Genomic DNA, 26,639 nt, shown 5'->3' on the forward strand with positions numbered 1-26,639 from the left:
GACGCAGATGTGAAACTTGCAGTCTCCGGAAAAGAGCTCAAATTGTTAATTACTGTGGCACCTGCCTCTGTGTAGAGACATAAGTTAAAAAGGCTACGATTGATAACTTTAAAACTTCGACTTGTAGTTTACGTGTAGAATATATGTCACTGCTCCCAAATGTATTGTGGATGACATATAAGAATCCAGGAAGCCAGGCCAGGAACGTCTGAAAATTTCGAAGTTTACAGAAACAGATGTGCTCGTTACGGTGAACGTCTCTATATGACAGACTACGTAATAACACTCTGATAACATTAGGAGTCATGGCTTCGTAATCCTTGTTGGAGAGGCCGTACAGTGTGTTGGAGTCGTCTGTACAAGGCGATGACTCGGGTCTGTTGCACAAAATGGACTTCTTATAGTCGAAGTATACAGGGTGTTAAGAGGTATCAGTGCAGATATTGTAATCATTGTTACCTTAATATGTATCCGCTTCAGGGTGTTAGCTGTTTTTAATCTGAGTTTTATAATCTTCCCGCAAACACCTCACGTAATTTATTATCTGATGTTTTCTACACGGCCCTTATGGCACTAGTAAGTAGCGTACGCCTGTCAATAAAGACCCCCCGTTTTGCATCCATGAATCCAAGTTTCAACACCGGATCAGCTGCGCAATTGAAAATACGCATTAACGGCTTGCTCTTGCGTCATGTAGACCCCCCTGTTTTGCATCCATGAATCCAAGTTTCAACACCGGATCTGCTGCGCAATTGAAAGTACGCATTAACGGCTTGCTCTTGCGTCATGTACTTGGCGGCACTAAATAACTTAAAATGTATTATCCTAATGGCTGTAATTATTAGTCTCCAAGTGAAGTAAATACTAATGTAGTATTGTTATGTACACTGTCATCAGTCAGCAATAAAAATATCTGGACTTACGCGCTTATACAGTGCTGTATACAGTGATGAACCGCTGTTTAACTCTTGGATATCTGTAGCGCTTTGTGGAATGCGGGTTCCAAATGTTAAATTTCCACCCAGAATGTTTTAATTCCTCGTGTTTGTGGAAATACAGTGTTCTCAAATATCAGGATCTCTCTCCAACACTCACTTCCTGTGCAGAAAGAATTTTCTTTGTTCTGTAGTCGTAACCATTGTCACGGTTTGTAGAAATTCCACATTGTGGGTGATATCAACATCCACATGTACTCTGCCGAATGTTGGATTCTTCGCTTAACTCAGTGCTAATAAACTGTACGAATATATTGCTTAGTAGGCAACGTTACAGTGATGTGGTCCGGTAACAACGTAGGAAATAGCTTTAGGCACCACAAAGGATTACAGAGAAGAAGAAGAACCCAATGCATACCTTTACAATACAAACATCTGTTAAGGCTCTGCTGCTGAGAAAGTCTTCACTAAGGTAAGCTGTCACTTACGAGCTGCAAACAGTACTGAAAGTGTAAAAGGTGTAATGGGAAACTTATCCGTATCTGCAGTAGCACTATGTTTTCATGATTTTTTTCGCCCAGTGTATATTTCCACAGTATTGGACAGTAAAACTGTTGTTATCGATACTGATACTATAACATTATTGGAAAATGTACTAAAATAATTGAATTAAGTGGCCTAAATGTACACATACTTTAGATATTTCTAATGGAACACAAATAATTCCGTATAACTTAATAATTCAGCAACTAACAGTACCTAGTGATATGTAAGTTCTCGAAAGTTTAGAATCTACCAGGTGTAAAAGTACATTCGATAATTGTAAGTGGAGCGCTGCGGTATTACTGAGCCATTGCTGATGTCTTGGTCATATGGGTTACGCAAAATTACTTGCTCCCTTCTCGTAGTAGTTCATCGTAGGCCGATGGAGAAACGAAGTTTTGCAAACGCATGGAAACACACGTAGATTATCCCTGTTTTCAAGGAAGTTACTCTCACAGATGCACATGATTATAGTCTTATTGTAGAATTATGGAAGAAGTTTCTTGCTGGTTGGATATTACGTACAAATTACCATAGTTTGCGCTATCGGCAATGTTGTGAAACTCAATTGTAAGTCAGAGGTTTGCGGTTGCTTGCTTCCAAAAATGAAAATGTCCTTTAGGGATGACAGATGTCATGTCGAGATTAATTGGGAGAACCGTAATGAAATGGAATACATGGTCAAATGAAGTATGTTCCAAACCTTTGTTCGATCGACCGTTGCTCCTCAGCCTGAGATCCTTACCAGGTATAATTAATAGAAGAAAAATAAAAATTCCACATAGTTTAAACTCGCGCTTACCCTTCCAACTTCTATAGTTTCGGCGGTTCCCCTCGTAATTCACACTTATCACGGAAGTTATTCCTTTTGTTAAGATATCTTTTTACAGATATTATTAAGACAGCTAACTGCGTGTGTGTTTGTATCGTCCCTTCTTATTTTAGTTGCTCCCAGTATGATAAAGAGGCTGCACATACATTACACCTTATTAGAATTTGAGGATAGTGACATGTTACCGGTATTCGTGGCTGTTACGAAATTCAGTTAAGTTTTTATGAATGGTGACTAACAGACATACAGTTTTGTCTGATAGACTTGTGGTAGAAGTCCCAGATAACAACAGACTGTATTCCAATAATAGCCAATAAAACTGTTTTTCGGGATATGGATTAATGTAAAGTGCAATAATGCAATAACGGGTTTGTCCGCTTTCCACTAACTGTAACTATTACACAAGTTTCCTGGTTGAATTAACTCGGCCTGTACATTTCTACATCACTTTTCAGGGATGACAGAACTTGAAAACAAACCAGTGATAAATTAATAAAAAACTAGATGTGCAGCCTTCAATGTTTCTAGATCTGTGCAAATTAATATGTGGGGTACAGGAAGCACAACACAGATTGTTTCCTTATTTAATACTCGCACTTAGAAGGGGATTATTATACCAACAGTTGTATTTGTTATGGCAGACGATACAGTGATCTTAATCATGAGACGCTTCTGAACTAGTACCTGATTAAACCAGTTACAGCTATGGTTTTCTTTTTTGATTATCTGTGATGAAGAAAGAAACACAAACATATTTGGCCTGGTACACATCGTGTTTGGCACAGACGGAGCACAAGCTTCATCAGAAAAATGTATTGAGAAGGAAAGAAATTATTCTCAGAATTTTCTAGGAAGTAAATATTAATGGCTGAATAGGCCTTAGAATCCCACTCATCCCCCAGTACTACTTCATTGCCTTAATAAGTATTTGACACTGCCCGAGAAGAAGTAACCTTTAGTTCAGTTAGAAAAGTTAGGAACAATGAGTTGTCATTACTGTTAGTTATCTTTATGTCTGAGATGCAGGCACAAGTTTGCATTGCCGGTACAACAGATATGTGATCCAGCAGCTATCAGAATATCTGGTGTATGATTAGGCGCACACGATGCAATTAAGAACGGCTACCAGCAGCACTTGATCGTACATTTTTTCTCATAAGTTGGTAACATGCATGCATTCACATGTACCTTTCGCTCAAAAACTGGATAAAGCGAAGAGAGGTATTCTTTGTTATCCGAGAAACTGATTCACTACTGATAAATGGGGCTGCTCTCTGAGATATTAATCATCATAACTTCAAGTATTTAGATAATACCTACTTGGCTATTAAAATGATCTTCGAATGCAATTATCAGCAATCTCATAGAAACGTGTTCACTCTGTGTGCAGAAGCAATTCACAAATGTCAAAGAATCTCCCAGGTAAGACTTTTTCTCAGGAAATTGAAAGGGTTGTCACATCTGTGCTGTATCTTTAAAGAGAAAAACGTTTCTTCAGCATCTGACAGTGGAAACAATGCAGGCTTTCTTATTTTCTCGTTACCTACATAGTCCAATAAATTCAAAGAACTTATTCAACGAACAAGCTAACCACGGGAGTTCAAAATCAAATTGCTCTAAGCACTTTGGGACTTAACATCTAAGGTCATAAATCCCCTAGACGTAGAACTACTTAAACCTAACTAACCTAAGGACTTCACACACATCCATGCCCGAGGCAGGATTCGAACCTGCGACCGTAGCAGCAGCGCGTTTCCAGACTGAAGCGCCTAGAACTGCTCGGCCACAGCAGCCCGCTAACCACGGGAGTGTTTCTAGGTCACAGACATTCTTATTCATATTTTCTCCCCTCAACATAAACACTTAGATGGTGGGAAATTAGTAATTGATAGGAATTTTCGCTTTTTCTTTTGTCACAGCTACATTCATTTTATGCAAAATTCAAATATGGACAGCTATATTGCCTTTTAGTAAGTGATAAAACAATTGCGTGTGCTGTACACGAAAGTGGACAGTACCAGTTCCTAATTACACTGTTTCAGAAAACTGCACCAAAGGTAATCAATGAGAACTCTACGTAATGTTTACTTCAGTAGTCACTTGTTGTGGGGTAACACAATTTGCAGACACTTGAATATAACTCTGTAACATAACATTTGTGTTACACACTTTCACAGAAAATTTATTGTTCACTAAAGAAAATTTTAAACTTGATTGTTCAGTACCGTGAATTCATCGTGACAAATAAATTTTAAGTCTGTGCATACAATAAATTGTACATACTGTGGTAGTTGTAGGCTAGGAGTGCCAATGTTGTTTAATGGCTGTGCTCGTGTACCGTGCAAGAACGTGCTGATGGCTGTGTTTCAATTGAAGAGTGATATCAGCTTTAAACCTCACGCAGTACACTCGCGCTCGGCCGGCAGTGTCGTCGCTGAAGACGTAGGAGACCTCATCGCGGTCGTCCCCGGCCCGCAGCGGCGAGGCCTCGTGGAAATGTCCCAGTCTGCCGCCGACCGTTGCCAGCTCCAAGTAGTCGTCTTCCTGTATTAGAATTGGTCGCTTGATGAAAACTCGGACGTGGAGGGCAATGTATGCAGCCTTCTAGATTGTCTCCAGACTCAAAAAACCTTGTGCAGTTTAGAAGAAACCTACAGAGAAGGCCGACAACATGGGGTTGCCAGGGCGTAGAGGAAGGGAGTAGTTTGTCATGTAAATAATGAGCTGTTTCATCTTACAAATTCTATCTTGGGCAAAAGTTAGAGGTTTCAAACGAACTTGCTCATGTTCAGATGATTCGACGAGGGTGAAGAGACTTATTGACAGCGAAATGCGGATTGTCAGTGCTCCAAAAGCGTCAATTTTACTTATTGACGGCCCCATCCAAACGAAAGAGGTCGACAAAAAGAAGGCGCGAGCTCATGCTCATACTAACTCCACCAGGCCCTGCGGCCAACAGTGCAGTTCGAACGTTCTAACACAGACCTTATGATGATTTTATTTCATGTAGTTCAACAACTGTCACCCAGTATAATTGTCATCGTACTGTAATCCCTTAGAGGAAACAAATCTACTGACTGCTGACATTCTTAAGCTCATCCATGTTTTCGTTACATCGATCACGTCTCTCTCTTCTAGTGTCCTATTCGTATCGCCAGTACATATCTACTACACTCAGCACCATCGACTAAAAAATATTTTTTGTATCATGATCAAACCTTGCCGATTTTAAGTATCTTCCAATAGAAACCCTTTAGCCAATGCTGTTTTTACCATAGGGTACAGCGCCGTAGGGGCACCTTTTTAGTATATGTGGAAGTAAATTCGATACCATCTAGTTCAATCGACTGCATCTAAGCTCGGGTCGTTATGTGTAAACTACAGATTCTCAACACCAATCAGGTTTGGCAGTAAGCCTCAATGTGTCATTTGAAATTTGGAAAATGTGTACTTTACCTCTACAGGGGTAAGAAGAGTTCTCAGAAATGACAGTTTCCCGTCGCGTTGTTATACACCAGAGCCATTTCATCCGAACATTTACCCGTTGTTGGTTACACCACTGTTTCCCTATTTGTAACAGATCTGAAGATGACAATGCCCGGAACCGGTAAGTTTGAATTGAATAACTTACGTGATCAAAAAGGACCTGCACGAATAAAATGCCGTAACATGATGGCTGACTCATCTACAGACTTTGTGCCTTCAATTTTGAATCGGGTTGAATCATTGGATATAAACAGAAGCAGCTCGAAACGAATTACGAAATTGTGAAATGCTCTTGTGACTGTGTCGTACAAAAAAAAAAAAAAAAATCTGCAGTTATTTTGCAGGCTCTAATATCCGTCAATGTGCACAGACTTGTTATTTATTGCTGCTTTTGAATCCAGATTAACTATTTCTGGATGATTTACAATAAACCGACATCCTCCAACTTGTATTATTAAATATTTTCTAGAGACTTCGTTTCTATCTCATTTCTTCTAGTACCTCACTACTCCGTACTTCGTCTGGCCACACAAATTTTAACATCCATCATCTTATAAACTCTTCCGGTTTCTTGATTTTCGAATTCCCTACTGTTCATGTTTATCTTTAGTAGAATTGTGATACTGACATTAACCATTATGATTTTGTAACTAAATATCAAGTCTTTTGTAGTTCAGTGATGAACCACGGATATGGCCCTCGGTTGGGTGGCTTGCGTGCTTCAGCGATACAGATAGCCATACCATAGATACTACAACAGCTGAGGGGTATCTTTTAAGACGCCAGAGAAACGTGCTGCTCCTGAAGTGGCCAGGAGATTTTCAGAAGTTACAGGGACAACAGTCTGTGTGGTTGACTCACCAAGCCTTGTAACATCAATCAAAACGGCCTTGCTGTACTGGTACTGCGAATGACGGAAAGCAAGGGGAAACTACAGCCGTAATTTTTTCCGAGGGCGTGCAGCTCAATTGTTTATCTAAATGACGATGGCTTCCCCTTCGGTAAAATATTCCGGAGTTCACATAGTTCATCGTCCGGATCTCCGCTCGGGGACTAATCTGGTGGATATCGTCATCAGGAAAACAATAAATGGGATATTTCCGATCGTAGCGTGGAATGTTATGTCACTTAAACGGGCAAGTAGGTTAGAAAATATGAAGAGGAAAATGGATATTTTGAAGTTAGATACATTGGGAATTAGTGACGTTCGGTAGCAGGAGGAACAGCATTTCTGGTCATGTGAATACAGAAATATAAATACGATGACACATAGGGATAGTGCAGGAGTGGGTTTTATAATGAAAATGAAAATCGGAATGCGAGTAACCTACTGTGAACAGCATAGTGAACTCATTATCGTAACCAAGGCTGACACGAGTCCCACACCTCCACACTAGTGCAACTTTGTGTGACAACTAGCTCCGCCGGCGAAGAAGAAATGTATGATGAGATAAAAGAGATTATTCAGATAATTAAAGGAGACGAAAATTTAATTGTGATATGGGAATGTAATTCGATAGTTGGAAAAGGAAGAGAAGGAAAACAACTAGCTGATGAGCCGTAGTAAAGTTAGTTTTGAAAAGTGCGCCGCGGCACGTAGCGTGAAGCAGTCGCCCTCCGTTTTGCGGCGGTGGCAACGTTGCCGCAATTGAAGGCTTCGGTGTCTCCCTCTAGCGGGAAACGGGAAAAGTGGGCTGTTCGCGTGGTTTTAAGAAGTGGCTGTATGGGCTGTCTAAGAGAGTTGGTAGTCGGGGCATCAAGAAGCGACTTCTGTGCCGGTGCTAGAGGGGCAGCACGCAGACCGCGGCATCAGCGTTAGCGACTCGAGCATCGGCTTCGTGGTATAGGGTGTTAACTGCTCGTTCCTGAGCGTGGGTCCAAAAGGGGCCTAATTTGCAGTTCGGCCGTATGCTGTCGACCGGCGAGGAGGTTCTGAAAAACGGCGCGCCTTCCTGCGCCCGTTGAAACGGCGAGTAGCGTTCGGCTCGGCTGAGCACTAGGAGGTGCTGCGTTGGATCAGTCCTGGGAGTCGTAACGTACCAGAAGTTGAGTATTGAATGTTAACAGATTTTATGGAGTTTAATTGAATTCAGTTTACGTATTCATGTTAATTATACTAGCCGTATATTTTGGAGGCTTTCCCGCCATTCATTCTCGTCTGCCCACTCGCGGGAAGGTGGTAATATTAGAAAGGGTGGTCCGTTTGTCCCTTTTTGAGGACGAAAGGGTGGGAGTGGGGGGGGGGGAGAAAGTCAGAGAAAATCTGTGGTTCGGATTGCTTCTTTTCCCTGCCACCTTACCTACGGGTTTTTCGACTGTTACCCTTTGCCATGATTGTGAAGGTATAAGGCAACAATGGCTGTACTGTTTAAAATGCAAGGCACTAAGACCTGATCCATTCTCTCGTCTGCCATAACTAGTATTACTTGACTGACGGGAAATAGGTACTCTAAGAAAGAAGAAAAATTCCTTTTACCTAGTGGTAAGAACTAGTCAATTGCATAACGAACGCGTGCTCATCTTGAAGCTGCAACTTATGTACATTTTTGTTTACGTATATTTGACTATAATCAAGCAAGGGTGTTAATGTACGCGGTAGTGGATTTTTTTATATTGTTTCTAGTCAGCAAAAACTGTTGTATTTTTTCCAATACCTTTTAAGGCTTTTTCTCAACGTTCTTATGTGTTTTATACAGGTAGTTGATTATTAGTGTGTTTTCTTGCCATGCAAAAGTTTGCCATTTCATTACGGATAGAAATTGTTGCCTCGAAAGGAGAAAAGTTCGCAATTCCTACCTTGCAAGCGTGGGTGTTTACCGTAACTTAACTGGCAGAAATTTGTAATGTTTGGTTTTCTATATATTTTGGAAATCTTAATGTTATTAACTATGCATGTCCCCCTCCCCCCCCCCACCCCCCGTGTGCATGTTGCAGACAAGTTAGATTCTGCGCCATTTAATGAGCCTGAGTGAGTCTGTTGTGGGTGGCCGTAGCTACGGCTGTTGTAACCAAATGGAAAACTTGTCTGCCCAAAAGTGAAGTCACATATTCAAAATCTATTCATTTATTAATAGAGTGAAATTCACCTGTAATTTAGCTGTGCTTGAAATATTATACAGCGTCACGTTGTATAAGTTAAACTGATTGCCTGTAATTGCCTTTCACTGGTTTGAAATTTTTTATAATAATTTAACAAGTTAAAAGTCCTTTCCTATCGTAAATTTTGACTTATTCGTTAAATGATTGTAGAATTTTTTTTAATATCGTAAAGTCTTGTACCAAATTTGAATAAAGAGTGTTACTGAAAATTGTGTGTAATTTCACCAGTTATTCCTTGGCACCTACTTACTCTTTGCATTTTGTGTATTATTGTGATTAATAACCTTTGGTGAAGCAGTAGTCATTACTGGTAGCAGAGCGTGAGTACGTTCTCGTTACTATCCCCTGAGTAACTGGTGAAATTTTGGTTATACTTACTAACAGTCCTGTGGTATTTTGTTTTGGGCAAGTTGTTGTTTACTTGTATATTCCAGGTCGTGATGGGTGCGACAGAATGCCCAGAACTAGTGCTGCTGCGCAAAGACCAGATACTGTACCAACTGCGCATTCGTAACATATATAAGAAAGGTACTGTTTACGAGTTGCTACCATTTTTAAAGGATGCCTTACTGAAGCCGGTACAAATTACATCAGAAGTTATTGGTCACTTTCCAGCAGCCATGGCAGCGGCGGCAGAAGTAGGTGAGTTACAACTATATTTACACTGGTTTATTGCTGACCAACCGAATCGCAAACCGGGTCTTAGAACAAGTTATTGTAAATGAGGCAAATCGTAAGGAAGTAAATTCAATTGCAGCGGAAGGTGGCTGCGTTACAGATTAGGTTAACTGGGTTAGAATCTAGCTCAGAAGCATCTAGTCGGCAGGTCCAATTGGATCCGGTGCGAGCGGGAATGGAACCAAGTAACCAAAACTGCAGAATCGAACATAACTGAGTTTTTCGCACAGTTAACCAACCCGATTTCACTGCTGTTAATGTATGTAGGAGAATGAACAGTAGAATCGTTAGTGAAGATACAGGAAATTCTTTGGTTACTGGTTTATTTTGAGCCGCATTCCTTGGCTTTTGGAATACCACATTCCATTTTGTTAGCTCTGCTTTACACGTTAGCAGAGGGGAGATTAACGAATCAATGTCTAGGGTTCTTTCGGTGAGGTTCGCCTTGCCTCTACTTAGATAACTAGTAATCATTGAAAGACTTACAGAGGGTTTTAGAAACATCTTGAATGTCAGTATATTTGGAAGGTACAGGCCGCAAGTGAAGATTTATTGGCGTATGTGGAAAGGGTAAAGGAAGCTTCGCAGGCCATGCTAAATGATTTGACAGAAGAGCAATTAACTGCAGTAATCCTTGAAGGGATGGCGGCTGCTAATAAAATAAATTTTATTTTTAAATCACCCCCGAAGACATGGAAAGAACTGTTACTGTTACTTCTGCTTCTGCATTAAAGTTGAGTGAGGACTTAGTGTTAATGTGTTGGAGCGAGAGAAGGAAAATTTTGAAGTGGAAAGACGCAATCCTAGCAGAAGTTATCATGGCATAGCTAGGAAATGTTTTCGATGTGGTGATATTACGTTTTTAGTTAAGGGTTGTCCGGTAATACGTGAGGCAAGAAATACTAAATGACATAAGGGCAGACGGCACGTTTCCGGTAGTAACTTATTGTTTAGTGAACGGCGTGCCGTAGCTGCCGATTCCCGGTTACGCCTACCTTATATTTGTCTTGACCTGAAAGAGGATCCTCTGTGCGCTTTATTACATACGGGTAACACGTATTCCTTCCTTAATGAGGCTTGGTTTCTGGAATTTCTCAGTCTTATCAAACTGACACCTAAAAATAAATCCCGCCTCGGAGATGTCGAGTGGTTAATGGTCTGGCGGGATGGGTTAAGGGTTGTGTTTCGGTAGGACAGTTTTCGTGGCCAATGACCTTTGCTCTCGTTGCTAGCTTGCCGGTAAATATGGTGCTGGGTTCTGATTTCATTTCTAGAACTCAAATCGTTTTGGATTATTCCGGGGATAAGTTTTCTTGTAAGTTTGCTCCAAATCAGAAGTTCGGATTTTGTGAATGTCGAGCTGCGTTAACATCTACTCCTTCTTCCTTGTCAGTCGCTCCTATTAATGATATTGATCTGTCATCTTTCTCGGCGGCAGGGCCAACAGGTCTACGAGTTGTTGGATGCGTTTCCTGACTTATTTGTGATAAACTTGGGGTAAGGAATAAATTAGAATATGATATTCGTTTGATTGACAATATTCCTGTTACAGTCCCCATATCGTCTCTCACCACCTAAGACGAAAATATTGTGGTGAAAGGTACAGAAGACGTTAGATCAAGAGGTTATCCGTCCCTCGACTTCTCCGTATGCCTCTCCGATATTCTTGGTACCGAAGGATCAGGGTAGTGATTTCAGGGTGGTGGTAAATTACCGTCGTTTCAATGAAAAGGTGATTTTGGAATCAGTCCCATTGCCTGATCTACACAATTCCTTTACTTGGTTTTCAGGCGCGTCTTGGTTCACGGTTCGTGACTTAAATCAGGCTTATTACCAGATCCCGTTGACAGAGGACTGTAAATATGTCACAGCGTTTTGCATCGATTGGAATCTATTTGAATTCAACCGGGTGCCCTTTGGCCTGGTCACCGGAGCTGCTGTTTTGACTCGTTTTTTAGATAGTATACTGGGTCACTTTGAACTGCGCCTTGTCTGTAATTATCTGGATGACCATATGGCATACAGTAAATCGTTTGAAGAGCATTTGAGTCATTTGCGCCAAGTGTTTACCAAGCTTCAGCAGGCTGGTTTAATCGTTAAAATCTCGATGGTCACACTTGCGAGGCACCAGATTTCCTTCTTAGGCCATATTGTCTCAGGCGATGCGGTTCCGATCAATGAAGATCGTACTAAAGCCTTGTGCGCGCGCGCTCCCACCTCCGACTGATAAGCGGGCAGTCGCTAAGTTAATGGGAATGATGAATTATTTTAGGCGGTTTGTTTCGTATTTTGCCGCCTTAGCTGCCCCCTTGAATCAACTCCGTAAAAAGGGGGTTAAATTTACTTGGGGTCCCACTCAGCAGGCGGCTTTCAAACAGATCAAAAAAGCGATTGCTAATCCACCGGTGCTTGGGGTGACAGATTTTGATAAGCCCTTTGTGGTTCAGACAGACGCGTCAGGTGCGGGAGTGTCCGCCGTTTTGTTGAAAGAATAGCAAGGCCAGAGGCAACCGTTGGCCTATGCCTCGCGCCGTTTGAATGACGCTGAGGCGAAATACTCAGTTTACGAATGTGAGGCCTTGCTGGTTCTCTTTGCATTAGACAAATTCCGATTTTACCTTGAACATAAACCTGTTTTGTTGGAGACTGATAACCAAGCCTTGAGTCGGGTCATTGCTGGGCCACACAAGACCAGTCGAATCGCTCGTTGGGCCGTGAGAATCTCAGCCTTTAAGTTTAAGGTTAGGCATATCAGGGGTTCCGAGAATGTGGTCGCTGATGCCCTCAGCCGGATGTCTGACCCACCATCAGATTGTTCGGAGGAGCACCATCCGGGTCCACTTCAGGGTCAGCTTTTAGTTTTGGGGGAAGTACCCAAACTGTTTAGAAATCTCGAAGAAAACCAGGAACAGGATGTTGAATTGAGTTCCATCAACCAACGGATAGGTCGGGTGAGGTGGTCGGACGTTACAGCTTGAGGAAAGGTATTCTGTGTAAGGTAGTGGGTCAACAGCGCCACATCCGAATTTGTCTGCCACAAATATTAATGCAGCCAATATTCCAGTATCATCATTGCTCTCCGCCACACACCGTCAGGTGGCTTGCGGAGTATGGATGTAGATGTAGAGGTGGGAGGTCACTTAGGCACATATAAAACGATTAAGAAAATTTAGCAGTCACCTTGGGCGTGACATTAAGAAATTAGTAGCCGGTTGTCATTTGTGTCGGGCCGCGAATCCTAGCATTGCCCTACAGCAGTACCTTTTAAATAATTTACTCAACGTTCTTATGTGTTTTATACAGGTAGTTGGTTATTAGTGTGTTTTCTTGCCATGCAAAAGTTTGCCGTTAGATTACGGGTAGGAATTGTTGCCTTGAAAGGAGAATGTTGTAAAAGTTCGCAATTCCTACCTTGCGAACTTGTGCGTTTTCCGTAATTTAACTGGCAGAAATTTGTAATGTTTGTTTTTCAATATATTTTGGAATGTTAATGTTATTAACTGTGAGTGCCCCCCCCCCCTCCCCGTTTGCATGACTCATGCGTTTTGGTTTTTCTATTTTGAGAACATTTGTAAACAGGATTGTCTTTATATGTTGCAGACAAATTAGATTCTGCACCATTTAATGTGCCTGAGTGAGGCTGTTGTGGGTGGCTGTAGCTACTTCTGTTGTAACCAAATGGGAAATTTGTCTACCCAAAAGTGAAGTCATATATTCAAATTGTATTCATATATTAATGGAGTGAAATTCACCTGTAATTTAGCAGTGCTTGAAATATTATACAGCGTAGCGTTGTATACGTTAAATTGATTGCCTGAAATTGCCTTTTACTGGCGTGAAATTTTTTATAATAATTTAACAAGTTACAAGTTCTTTCCTATCGTAAATTGTGACTTATTCGTTAGGTTTCCTTTTTTAAATATCGTAAAGTCTTGTACCAAATTTGAATAAAGAGTGTTACTGAAAATTGTGTGTAATTTCACCACTTTTTCCTTGGCACCTACTTCCACTTTACATTTTATGTATTAATTGTGATTAATAACCTTTGGTGAACCAGTAATAATTTTACAGTTCAGCTGAATATTAACTCAGTGAAAGAAATGAAAGATGAAGCTGTCTTTTAGATTTTTTCAGAGACTATAACAAAATAATCGCTGGCACTTGGTTTAAGAATCATGAATTTAGATTGTTTATGCGGAAGGGACCTGCAGATAGCTTAGTTTCAGATTGGCTATCTAATGGTGAGACACAGATTTAGGTACCAGATTTTAAATTGCAAGACATTTTCAGGGCCAAGCTGTGCATTCTTACCAAATGAAGAAATTTGAAAAAGTTAGGAAGTTACGGAGATGGAACCGGAATAAGTTGAAAGTACGAGAGGTTACTGAGAGTTTGAGGGAACATTAGGCAACGGTTCACTAGAACAGTGGAAAGGAACATAGCAGAAGACGAATGGACAGATTTGAGAAACGAAGTATTAAAGGCAGCAGAGGATAAAATAGGTAAAAAAAACAAGGCCTAGAAGGAATTCGTAGATAACACAGCCCATATTGGGTTTAACTGACGAAAAGAGAATATATATAAACGGTGTAAAACAAGCAGGCGAAAGGATATACAAACGTTTAGTCTCATATTGACAGGAACTGTAATATGACTACTGTCCGAACTACTGATAGCCTTGGGAGAGCAAGCCTTGAAAAAACTCTTCCATCTGGCGTGCTAGATGTAGGAATCTGGCAAAATACCCTCACACTACAAGAAGAACTTAATAATTACAATTGCAAGAAGCAGTTGCTGACAGGTGTGAAAATTATCGAACCATCAGTTTGATAAGTGATGGTTGCAAATTACTAATACGCATTCTTCACAGAATAATGAAAAAACTGGTAGAATCTGACCTCGGGGAACATCAGTTTGGATTCCGGAGAAATGTGGGAACACGCGAGGCGAATACCCACCCTAAGACGTATGTATCGTGGAATATAGGTTACAGAACCGAAAACCTCCGTTTATAGTATTTGTAGACTTAGAGGAAACTTTTGGCAATAGTGAGTGGAATATACTCTTTAAAATTCTGAAGGTAGTAGAGGTAGAATACAGGGAGCGAAAGGCTGTTTACAATTTGTACAGAAACCAGACACTGGTTACAAGAGTCAAGGGGTATGAAAAGGAAGCAGTGGTTAAGAAAGGAGTGAGACAACCTTGTAGCCTACCGGCAATGTTATTCAATCTGTACAGGAACAAGTAGTAAAGGAAACTAAAGAAATATTTGTTGTAGGAATTAAAGTTAATGGAGAAGAAAGAAAAACTTGTGCGTTTGACGATGACATTGTAATTGTCAGATACAGCAAAGAAATTGGAAGAGCAGGTGAACGGAATGGACAGTGTCCTGAAAGGAGGATATAAGATGAACATCAAGAAAAGTAAAAAATGGTTCAAATGGCTCTGAGCATTATTAGACTTAACTTCTGAGGTCATCAGTCACGTAGCACTTGGAAATAATTAAACCTAACTAACCTGAGGACATCACACACACCCATGCTCGAGGCAAGATTCGAACCTGCGACTGTAGCGGACGCTCGGCTCCAGACTGTAGCGCCTAGAACCACACGGCCGCTACGACCGGCAAAGAAAAATAAAGATAATGTAGTCGGATTAAATCAGGCGATGCTATGGGAATAAGAATAGGAAATGGGACACTTAGAGTAGTAGATGAGTTTTGCTATTTGGCGAACAAAATAACTGATGATGGTCGACATAGTGGATGTAAATTGTAGACTGGCAATGATAAGGAAAACGTTTCTGAAGAAGAAAAGTTTAACGTCGAATAGAGATATAAGTGTTAGAAAGTGTTTTCTGAAGGTTTTTGTCTGGGGTGTAGCAAAGTATGGAAGTGAAACATGAGCAACGAAGAGTTTAGGCAAACGGAAGCTTTCTACATGTGGTGCCATAGAAGAATTTGGAAAATCAGAAGGGTAGATCCTGTAACCAATGAGATACTGAACGTAATTTGGGAGACAAATTTGGGGTACAACGTGATCAAAAGATGTATGGTTGATACAACACATTATGCGATACCACGGTACAACAAATGGAGGGAAGTGTGTGTGTGTGTGTGTGTGTGTGTGTGTGTGTGTGTGTGTGTGTGTCAGTCATTGGACTAAAAACAACAACAATAACATCTTAAACTGATCATGATATCAGAAGACGACCATGGTAACTCAATACAGCAAACCGCCGATGTGGTGCGACCTAGCCCTAACTAGTTGCCAAATCCTCCATAGGTCAAGAAAGATAAACATGACCGCCATACGCTGAAGTCCCCCCAGGGGGTCCACAACTCTTTTGTGGATACGTGCGTAGCGAGCACGGGACCCCAAGCTAATGTGGCCTTCCTTCCTTTCCGGGCTGCATACCTTCCCTTTCCGCATCCTTCCCCATCCCCCATCTTCGCCCCTCCTCCCCTCACCTCTGGCTCTTTCCTTCCCTTTCTCCCCATCTGGGAGTATGGTTTGTGCCTACGTCCGGAGACGGACGCTCGAACATGTAACGCATTCTTCGCCTTCTTTGCTTGCATGTCTTCTTCCTTCCTTTGTCTTTCTCTTTTCCTTACCTCTTCTCTTTACCCTTTCCTCCGCTGCGGCGTTTGAGACCTCTCTTCTTTCCTTTCCTTTCCTTTCTCTTTCTTCCTCCCTGTGCGTGTCTGAAGGCCGACCCACGCATGTTTGTGCGTAGCCGGTGACGGGGTAACGCGTAATTCCACGCCCCGGGTAGACAGGTAGGACACGTACGTACCCCCTGGTAACGGCCAGGCCCAGGGAGGGGTGATTACCCGAGCTGATACCTTCCGAAAGTGCCGATTGGTCCCTCCGTCCGTTTGTCGGGAGGTGTGACCTGAGGTGTGAACAATCACCTAAGGCGGGAGTGCCCTCAGAGAGGGCCCCCACAAGGGAGGAGCGGGCCATCGGAGACGCCGGTAAACATGGGGGATTCTTCCGCAATGGTTTCCTCACCTTCCACTATGTCTGCTCACAAGCGTAAAAATACTGAGTCTCAGCCACAGACGGTTCTTCCATCGTTGCCACAGTTCCTTGTTGTTTCTCGGTCTGACAAAGGTCACGACTTCTCCACAGTCAACACTTTCATTATTCAGAAAGGTGTCGACGCAATTGCAGGTCCTGTAAAGTCTTGTTCCAGATTACGGAATGGCACCCTGTTGTTAGAAACAGTCAGTGCCCTCCAGGCACAAAAATTGCTGCGTACTTCACTGCTCCACACCTTCCCTGTCTGGGTTGAAGCGCACCGCACTTTAAATTCCTCGCGTGGAGTCGTTTATACACGCTCCCTCGATGGATTGTCTGACGAAGAAATTCAGCACTACCTGTCTGACCAAGGCGTAACGGCTGTTCATACAGTTACGAAAAAGGGTTGACACAAACATCATTACAACCCGCACTGTCTTCTTGACATTTGACAAAGTTCAACTCCCATCCAAAATCAAAGCAGGCTATGAGATAATTTCCGTTCGCCCTTATGTCCCAAACCCTACGTGTTGCTATCGGTGTCAGCGAATCAATCACACCAGCCAGTCCTGTTCCAATCCAGCCAAATGTGTTACGTGTGGCAAGGGTGCCCATGAGGGTGCTTGTCCACCTCCGTCCCCTCGCTGCATCAACTGTATGGGTGACCACGCTGCTTCCTCTCGAGATTGCCCCGTTTTTAAGGACGAAAAGCTCATCCAGGAAATCAGAGTGAAGGAAAAGGTGTCGACATTTGCTGCTCGAAAATTATTCGCCAGTCGACAGCCCACCGTGCCTCACACAGGAAAATACAGTACTGTCCTTGCTTCTCCTCGGTCAACAAAGGAGGCGGCCACGCAGACTTGCGACCTCACCTTTAGTGCCACAGTCGTCAGATCGGCCAGCGCAAAGATCGCCCGTTCAACCTCACCACTTTCGCCTGCCCACTCTATGGCTCACCCTTCATCGGGTTCTGCTAAATCTCGAGCCCAAAAGTCAGACACCAAGACTTCGAAAAAAGAGCATACTCGTGAAGATTTTTTACGTACCCCAACTTCACAACCATCGGTTCCTCCTTCATCTAAACATCATAATTCCACGAAGGCTACAAAGAAACCCAGTTCATCTCCTTCTCCGCCAAGGCGTGTCCCATCTACAGCACCACCTGGCGGAAATCGCCCTCAGCCGTCTTCTGTGTCGCCGAGGCGCACTGTTGGCGGCCGATCAACCGGCCGGTCGCTGGTGGCAGGAGCTGCTCCTGATCAACCTATGGATCAGGATCTTCTGCCTTCGGCTGAATGCCATTCCATGCTGTCGGTCGCAAGCTCTGAGCAGTCGTTGAGTTGACAGCAACCTTGGTCACATTCCTCCATTTTCTGTTCACCCTATGTCCATTATCCACTGGAATATCCGCGGCATTCGAGCCAATGGGGATGAATTGTCGATCCTCTTACGATCCTACTCGCCGGTCATTTTCTGTATTCAGGAAACAAAGCTGCGTCCCCATGACCGCTTTGTTCTCCCTCATTTTCAGTCGGTCCGATATGATCTCCCCTCTGTTGAAGGCACTCCAGCACAAGGAGGACTCATGATTCTTCTCCATGAAACTCTCCATTATCACCCAATCCATTTAAACACTTCCTTCCAAGCTGTCGCCGTCCGTCTTTCCCTTTCAGGATACACGTTCTCTCTTTGTACTGTATACATTCCATCGTCCACACCAATGGCACCAGCTGATCTCCTTCATCTTCTTGGTCAGCTTCCACCCCCCTATTTGCTGGTTGGGGACTTCAATGCCCACCACCCGCTTTGGGGATCTCCACGTCCTTGTCCACGTGGCTCACTATTGCTAGACGTCTTCCACCAAGTGGATCTAGTTTGCCTCAACACTGGGGTCCCTACATTTTTGTCTGCCTCCACGACAAATTTATCTCATTTGGACCTTGCGGTCGGTACTGTTCCGCTAGCTCGGCGCTTCGAATGGTTCGCCCTTGATGATACACACTCGCGTGACCACTTTCCATGTGTCCTCAGACTGCAGCCTCAACTGCCATATATGCGCCCGAGACGCTGGAAGTTTGCCCAGGCCGACTGGACACTTTTTTCGTCTCTAGCGTCATTCGATGACTGTCACTTTCCCAGCGTCGACGATGAGGTCACACACATTACCGACGTTATTCTTACAGCTGCGGAACGTTCAATACCACGCACCTCCGAATTGCCCCAGCGCCCCCCAATTCCTTGGTGGAACGAGGCATACCGTGACGCAATACGTGAGCGGCGACGTGCTCTCCGCATTTTCCGCCACCATCCTACTTTGGCCAACTGTATCCGCTATAAGCAGTTCCGAGCGCGATGCCGTCGTGTCATCCGCGATAGCAAGAAGGCAAGCTGGAAATTCTTTAGTAGCTCATTTAACACCTTCACTCCCTCCTCGGAAGTTTGGAGCCGGCTTCGACGGTTCTCAGGCGCGCCTAGTTTCTCCATGGTCTCTGGGCTCACTGTCGCGCATGATACATTAGTGGACCCCGTCGCAATTTCTAACTCATTGGGTCAGCACTTTGCTGACATTTCGAGCTCTTCAAATTACCCGCCAGCGTTTCTTCCGCAGAAACGTGCAGCGGAAGTACGACCTCTTGCTTTCTCCTCTCACAATCGCGAAAGCTACAATACTGTTTTCTCCATGCGGGAACTCCAACATGCACTCTCTTCTTCTCGCTCCTCCGTCCCAGGACCGGATGGTATCCACATCCAAATGTTGCTGCAATTATCAACCCATAGTCTGAGTTACCTCCTTCGTCTTTATAATTGAATTTGGACCGACAGTACTTTTCCCAGGCGATGGCGGGAAGCTATCGTTCCTGTTCCGAAACCTGGAAAGGACAAACATCTCCCCTCTAGCTATCGCCCCATATCTCTCACGAGTAGTGTCTGTAAGGTTTTGGAGCGTATGGTGAATTACCGTTTAGCTTGTTGGCTGGAATCCCGCAGTCTTTTAACACCTGCCCAATGCGGATTCCGTAAGCATCGTTCTGCAGTTGACCATCTTGTTGCTCTCTCCACTTATATCACGAATAATTTTCTCCGGAAACGCCAAACAGTAGCAAAATTTTTTGATCTGGAGAGAGCATACGATACCTGTTGTAGGACAGGTATCCTCCACATACTGTTCTCTTGGGGCTTTCGAGGTCGGCTGCCCCTTTTTCTTCGCGAATTTATGGCAGAGCGCACATTTAGGATGCGGGTGAACACTACTCTCTCCCGTACTTTCTCCCAAGACAACGGGGTACGCCAGGGCTCCGTGCTGAGTGTTGTACTGTTTGCCATTGCCATGAATCCAATTATGGATTGTCTCCTTCCTGATGTCGTGGGCTCCCTCTTTGTGGACGATTTTGCGTTCTACTACAGCTCTCAACGGACCAGCCTTCTTGAACGACGTCTTCAAGGATGTCTCGATCGCCTCCACTCTTGGAGCATTGAAACCGGCTCCGTTTTTCTCCCAGTAAGACCGTTTGTGTTAATTTTTGGCGACGTAAGGAGTTTCTTCCGCCCTTCTTACATCTACGTCCTGTCAACCTTCCGTTTTCAGACGTCGCTAAATTCTTGGGTCTTATGTTTGACCAAAAATTGTGCTGGTCCTCCCACGTTTCCTATCTTTCGGCTCGCTGTCTGCGATCCCTCAACACCCTCCGTGTCCTGAATGGCACCTCCTGGGGAGCGGACCGAGTGGTCCTTCTCCGCCTCTATCGCGCCTTACTGCGCTCGAAATTGGACTATGGAAGAATAGTCTACTCCTCTGCTCGGCCATCTATTCTACGGCGTCTCGACTCTATCCACCACCGTAGATTACGTTTAGTGTCTGGAGCTTTTTACACCAGCCCTGTGGAAAGCCTTTATGCTGAGACTGCTGAACCTCCGCTGTCCAATCGGCGAGCAGTCGTCCTGAGTCGTTATGCAAGCCATCTGTCTTCCATGCCTGCTAATCCAGCCCATGACATTTTTTTCGACGCTTCCTTTGATGTAGGGTATGCAGGCCGCCCCTCCACACTACTACCACCGGGAGTCCGCTTTCGTCAACTGCTCCATTCTCTTTCCTTCCGCTTTCCTAAAACCTTCTTGACAACTTGGGGTACAGCACCGCCTTGGCTCCGTCCCCGGATCTGCCTGCTCCGAGACCTTTGTCGATTTCCCAAGGATGGTACCCCTTCACTTGTTTATGGCCGGGCATTTGCTGCTCTATGTGCACAAATGACGGACGCCACATTCATTTACACCGACGGCTCGAAAACATCGTTAGGTGTAGGGAGTGCCTATATTGTTGGCGACACCCCAAATCACTTTCGGCTTCCCGACCAGTGTTCGGTTTATACTGCTGAGCTTTACGCTGTTCTCCAGGCTGTCCACTACATCCGCCGCCATCGGCGGATACAATAAGTTATCTGTTCAGATTCTCTCAGCTCTCTCCTCAGTCTCCAAGCTCTTTACCCTGTGCACCCTCTGGTCCACCGGATTCAGGACTGTTACTGCTTGCTCCACCTGGGGGGCGTCTCAGTGGCGTTCCTCTGGCTCCCGGGACACGTTGGTATCTGCGGAAATTAGGCGGCCGATATTGCAGCCAAGGCTGCAGTTTCTCTTCTTCGGCCAGCTTTTCCATCGATTCCCGTCGCCGACCTACGGAGCGTTTTATGTCGTCGTGTTGTTCATTTATGGCACGCGCATTGGTCGACACTTCCCCAAAATAAATTGCGGGACGTGAAAACTCTTCCTTGTGCTTGGACCTCTTCCTCCCGAACGTGTCGTTGGGAGGAGGTAATTTTAACTAGACTCCGGATAGGGCAGTGTCTTTTCAGCCATCGATATCTTTTAAGCGGCGATCCTCCCTCACTCTGTTTCCACTGCTCTCAGCTGTGGACGGTAAGACACCTTTTAATTGAGTGCCCCTATTTTCATCCGTTACGCGCCCGTCTACAGCTGTCGCCTGATGTATCGTCAATTTTAGCAGATGACACGCGATCGGCCGATCGCGTTCTACAGTTCATTCGTGCCAGTGAAATGACGTCAGTCATTTGAAGTTTTTTTGGGACAACCAACCCCCTTCTGTAGTGGATTTTTAAGCCTTCCTTCTGCTTCTAGTTTCCCCAATTTTATGACTTTCGTTCCCATTGCTGCTGGTTTCCGTTTTCAGTTTTTTACTGCTTCCTAAGTCACAGACCGGGCGCTAATGACCATAGCAGTTTGCGCCCTAAAACCAAAACAAAACAAAAAAAAAAAAAAACAAATACACTGTAGTGACAAGTCATGGAACAGCAATATGCACATGTACAGATAGCGGTAGTATCGTGTACACAAGGTATAAAATAGCTGTGCATTGACGAAATGTCATTGATACTCAGGTTATTTATGTGAAAAAATTTCCGACTTTAGTATGGCCGCACGACGCAAACTAACAGACTTTGGACGCTAAATGGTAGTTGGAGCTAGACACATGGAACATTCCAGCTTGGAAATGGTTACGGAATTCTATGTTCTGAGGCTCATATTGTAAGACGTGCACCGAGAATACGAAACTTCAGGCAGTGACGGAGAGGAGCTGCATTTGTGTGGAGTTATCAGTGCTAAAATACAAGTAACACTGCCTGAAATAAACGCAGAAAACGTTGTGGAACATATGACGAACGTATCGGAGCCATGTGTTACTCTTGCTCCCACCATCTATTTTACACCCTGTTTTTAACGTACTTCCACCTCACTACGTTCATTTAATGTACTATTGCCACTCAGTTGCTGCATTGTCTGACCATGAGCGGCGTTAGCAGCGCGTATCGATATGTATCCCCTCTCGTGATATCTTTGCTCTACTGCTGTTACTTCCCAGTTGTCTGTCAGAGGCAGTTCAGTTCGGATAGCGACTTCTGGCCGCCAGTTCGGGTCGACCAGTCAGTTAGAACGCGTCTGGAACTTAGTCCGGACCTGTTACTCGGGGAGTTGCAACGCGGCACTAGTGCAGTCGGGTTGGAGCGGCAGTGAGGCCTGGGTCGACATGGCTCGACCGGCCATTGCCGCCACGCATCACTTGAGCCGGGTCGCGGTCTTGGCGGAGCGTCGGTCGGTCGTCCTACCGGACGCCAATCGTTCATGAGTCTGCTGTCTGTCTGTGTGTGTGTGTGTGTGTGTGTGTGTGTGTGTGTGTGTGTGTTTGTGTGTGTGTGTGTGTGTGTGTGTGTGTGTGTGTTTTTGTGTGTGTTTTCGTGTGTGTGTTTGTGTGTGTGTGTGTGTTTTTGTGTGTGTTTTTGTGTGTGTTTTTGTGTGTGTTTTTGTGTGTGTTTTTGTGTGTGTGTGTGTGTGTGTTTTTGTGTGTGTGTGTGTGTGTGTGTGTGTTTGTGTGTGTGTGTTTTTGTGTGTGTGTGTGTGTGTGTGTGTGTGTGTGTGTGTGTGTGTGTGTGTGTAGCTGTCCGATCGCTATGAGCTTCATGGTCCACCGACCCAGGAAGTCTGGTTTAAACTACCCAAGCCTCGTCCATTCACGTTGTGGTGGTTCGCTTAGGTGGCTTGCTGTTGGGGAGGTTTTCCAGTGAGCAACACTTTGTGGGTCTACTGCTGCGATTTAGCCACTATGCGGTGCAATCACTGAGACACCCGCTAAACCCGCTGGGCAGAACAGGTAATAGGATGGTGGAAATAGCCATAGGTAGTTGAGGTCAGTTTATGCTCCTAATTGTCATTTACTGTAATTTAATAACCTTTACAACCAAAACGGCATATAGCCGAATCTCTACCGAATGCTACCTTTCACGTCTGAAGGCCTTTAAAAAGAAACCTTAACAAGATTAAAATCCAATTAAGATATCAATAAAATAATTCAAAAAACATATGAAAGGTGCAATACAAATGGCTGAAGGGCACAATTAAACTTCAAAATTTTAAAATATATTACACAATCTATAAAGGAAGAAGTCTGCAGTGCTTTGCTTGAAAGATAAGTTAAAATATTAAGTATGCAAAATTTTAAGAAAACAAATAACCTTAGGCCTAAAATTTAAAACATCTGACAATAGATAATTAAATACCGGTGGCACTCAGAAGGCCTCCAGGGAGGTCGGTTTCCCCTCGTTCTCTTAGGTGAGACAGGTGGTGAGCCCAACTATACTTGATCCACTGGAACCAACCAGGGGACAGCCACTGACTGAGGAGTTGGGTTGTTTTGGGGAAGGAGACGAGACAGTAAGGTCATCGATCTCATCGGATTAGCAAAGGACGGGGAAGGAAGTCCGCCTTGCCCTTTGAAAGGAACCATCCCTGCGTTTGCCTGGAACGATTTAGGGAAATCACGGAAAACCTAAATCAGGATGGCCGGACGTGGGATTGAACCGTCGTCCTCACGAATGCGAGTCCAGTGTCTAACCACCACTGCCTGACCGAAACAACGATTTGTTTCCCATCAGTCAGTACGTGAGAACTCAAACCGGCAATGTTATAAACTTGATAATCCACAATAGAGTATGTATTAGCTGTCAAAATTACAAACTATGTTGGACAGCGAAAACAGGTGAGGAAAGGACGCTGCCTGAATTTACATCAGTGCCCTGGGCAGGTGACCAGAACACTGGCGGCCGCAAGACAGAAAATTCCACTGGTGCACTCAAATCATAGTCGACCCTAATAGTTAATTGCATGGCATGGTGGCTACATTTCAGCAGTAGAACCAGTCGACTCATGAACGATTGGCAAGCCAAAATGGCTAGTCCAGTAGGACGGCTTACGGACGATCCACCAAGACCGCGGCCCGGCTCAATTGATGTGTGGCGGCAATGGTCAGGCGAGCCATATCGACGAAGACCTCACTGCTGCAACCCGACTGCACTAGTGGCGCATTGCAGCTCCTGACTGTCAGGTCCGGACTCCACTCCAGACGCGTTCCAACTGACTGGCCGACCCGAACTGGCGGCCCGAACTCGATATCTGAACTGAACTGCCTCTGACAGACAACAGGGAAGTAATAGCAGTAGAGCAAAGATATTACCAGAGGGGATATTTATATAGATACGCGCTGCTAACGCCGCTCATGGTCAGGCGAAGGATCGACTGAGTAATAGTAGTAATTTTAATTAAATTAGTGAGATAGAAGTACGTTAAAAACAGGGTGTAAAATAGATGATGGCGGTAACACGAGCCACGCATAGCTCAGTATTTTTTATGACAGTGGGGCGAGATCTGGCGTTAATGATATGTGGCAGCAGACGGCGGATGTGAGTGCTTTTGCTAACAGAACGACGTCGTCTGCAGCTCCTCTCCTGGGCCCGTAACTACATCAGTTAAACCCTAGACGACTGGAAAACCATGGTTTGGTCACATGAGTCCCAATTTCAGTTGTAAAGGGCTGGGGGGTGTGCATGTATGTCACAGACCCCACTGTGCAAGCTGATGGTGGCTCCAGCTACATCTACATGGATACTCTGCAAATCACATTTAAGTGGCTGGCAGATGGTTCATCGAACCACCTTCTAAATGCTCTAATACTCCAGTCTCGTCAGCACACAGACGGTGCCAACACGTATACCTTTCCGTACGAGCTCTGATTTCCCTTATTTTATCGTGGTCATCATTTCTCCCTATGTAAGTGGGTGTCAACAAAATATTTTCGCATTCGGAGGATAAAGTTGGTGATTAGAATTTCGTGAGAAGATTCTGTCTCAAAGAAAAACGCCTTTCTTGTAATGACGCCCAGCCAAAATCCTGAATCATTTCAGTGATAATCTCTCCCATATTTCGGGATAGTAGAAAACGTGTTGCCCTTCTTTGAATTTTTTCTTTGTACTCCATCAGTCCTATCAGGTAAGGATCCCACACTGCGCACCACTATTCTAAAAGAGGACGGAAAAGCGTAATGTAGGCAGTCTCCTCAGTAGATATGTTACATTTTCCAAGTGTCCTGCCATTAAAACGCAGTCTTTGGTTAGCCTTCCCCACAACATTTTGTATGTGTTCCTTCCAGTTTAAGTTGTCTGCTGTGTATACATGGAAATGGGTCCAATGGTCTAACTGACTCGATCACTGACTGGAAATGGTTATGTTCGGCTACTTGGAGACCATTTCCAGTGAAACATGGATGGAACTCTTATGGATGACAATGTGCTATGTCACCGTGCCACAACTGTTAGAGACTTGATTGTATAACATCCTAGACAATTTGAGCGACTGATTTCACCGTGCACATCTCCCGACAGGAACTCCACCGAGCATTGATAAGATTTAATCGAGAGGTCAGTTTGTGCGCAAATAACTGCATTGGTAACATTTTGGCTATTATGTACGGCTACAGGGCAGCACGCATCAATACTTCTGTGGGTAGCTTTCAAAAACCTGCTGACTGCATGACACGTCGAACTACATGACTGCGCTGAGTAAAAGGAGGTTCGACGGTATTAAGTCGTATCCCATGTCTTCTGTCAACTCACTGTTTGTGGTGGTAATCGCCTTGATCTGTTGAAAATTATTTGTTCTCTCCATCGCTCCCCGGTTTCAAAATACATATAAGCATCTGTGGGACACCGCTGAAAATAATTTGCATTTTTTATATTATATTATATGCATTCTTTAACACTGAAAGTCTGTCAGTAAGGTTACCGATATCTGCTAAATATACAGGGTGAGTCACCTAACGTTACTGCTGGATATATTTCGTAAACCACATCAAATACTGACGAATCGATTCCACAGACCGAACGTGAGGAAGGGGCTAGTGTAATTGGTTAATACAAACCATACAAAAATGCACGGAAGTATGTTTAACACAAACCTACGTTTTTTAAATGGAACCCCGTTAGTTTTGTTAGCACATCTGAACATATAAACAAATACGTAATCAGTGCAGTTTGTTGCATTGTAAAATGTTAATTACATCCGGAGATATTGTAACCTAAAGTCGACGCTTGAGTACCACTCCTCCGCTGTTCGATCGTGTGTATCGGAGAGCACCGAATTACGTAGGGATCCAAAGGGAACGGTGATGGACCTTGGGTACAGAAGAGACTGGAACAGCACATTACG

General features: G+C 44.0%; 1 protein-coding gene across 1 annotated transcript in view; it reads right to left on the reverse strand.

Moving 5' to 3' along the window:
- LOC126176187 (glycine receptor subunit alpha-3-like) overlaps nt 1-26,639 on the reverse strand; it is a 701,283-nt gene that overhangs the window by 11,506 nt on the left and 663,138 nt on the right. Inside the window, exon 11 of the mRNA XM_049923329.1 lies at nt 4,711-4,854. Within this exon, the coding sequence (XP_049779286.1) occupies nt 4,711-4,854 (144 nt within the window). The remainder of the gene's footprint in view (nt 1-4,710; nt 4,855-26,639) is intronic.

The sequence above is a fragment of the Schistocerca cancellata genome, chromosome 3 (assembly GCF_023864275.1).
Source record: "Schistocerca cancellata isolate TAMUIC-IGC-003103 chromosome 3, iqSchCanc2.1, whole genome shotgun sequence".
Classification (NCBI taxonomy): Eukaryota; Metazoa; Arthropoda; class Insecta; order Orthoptera; family Acrididae; genus Schistocerca; species Schistocerca cancellata.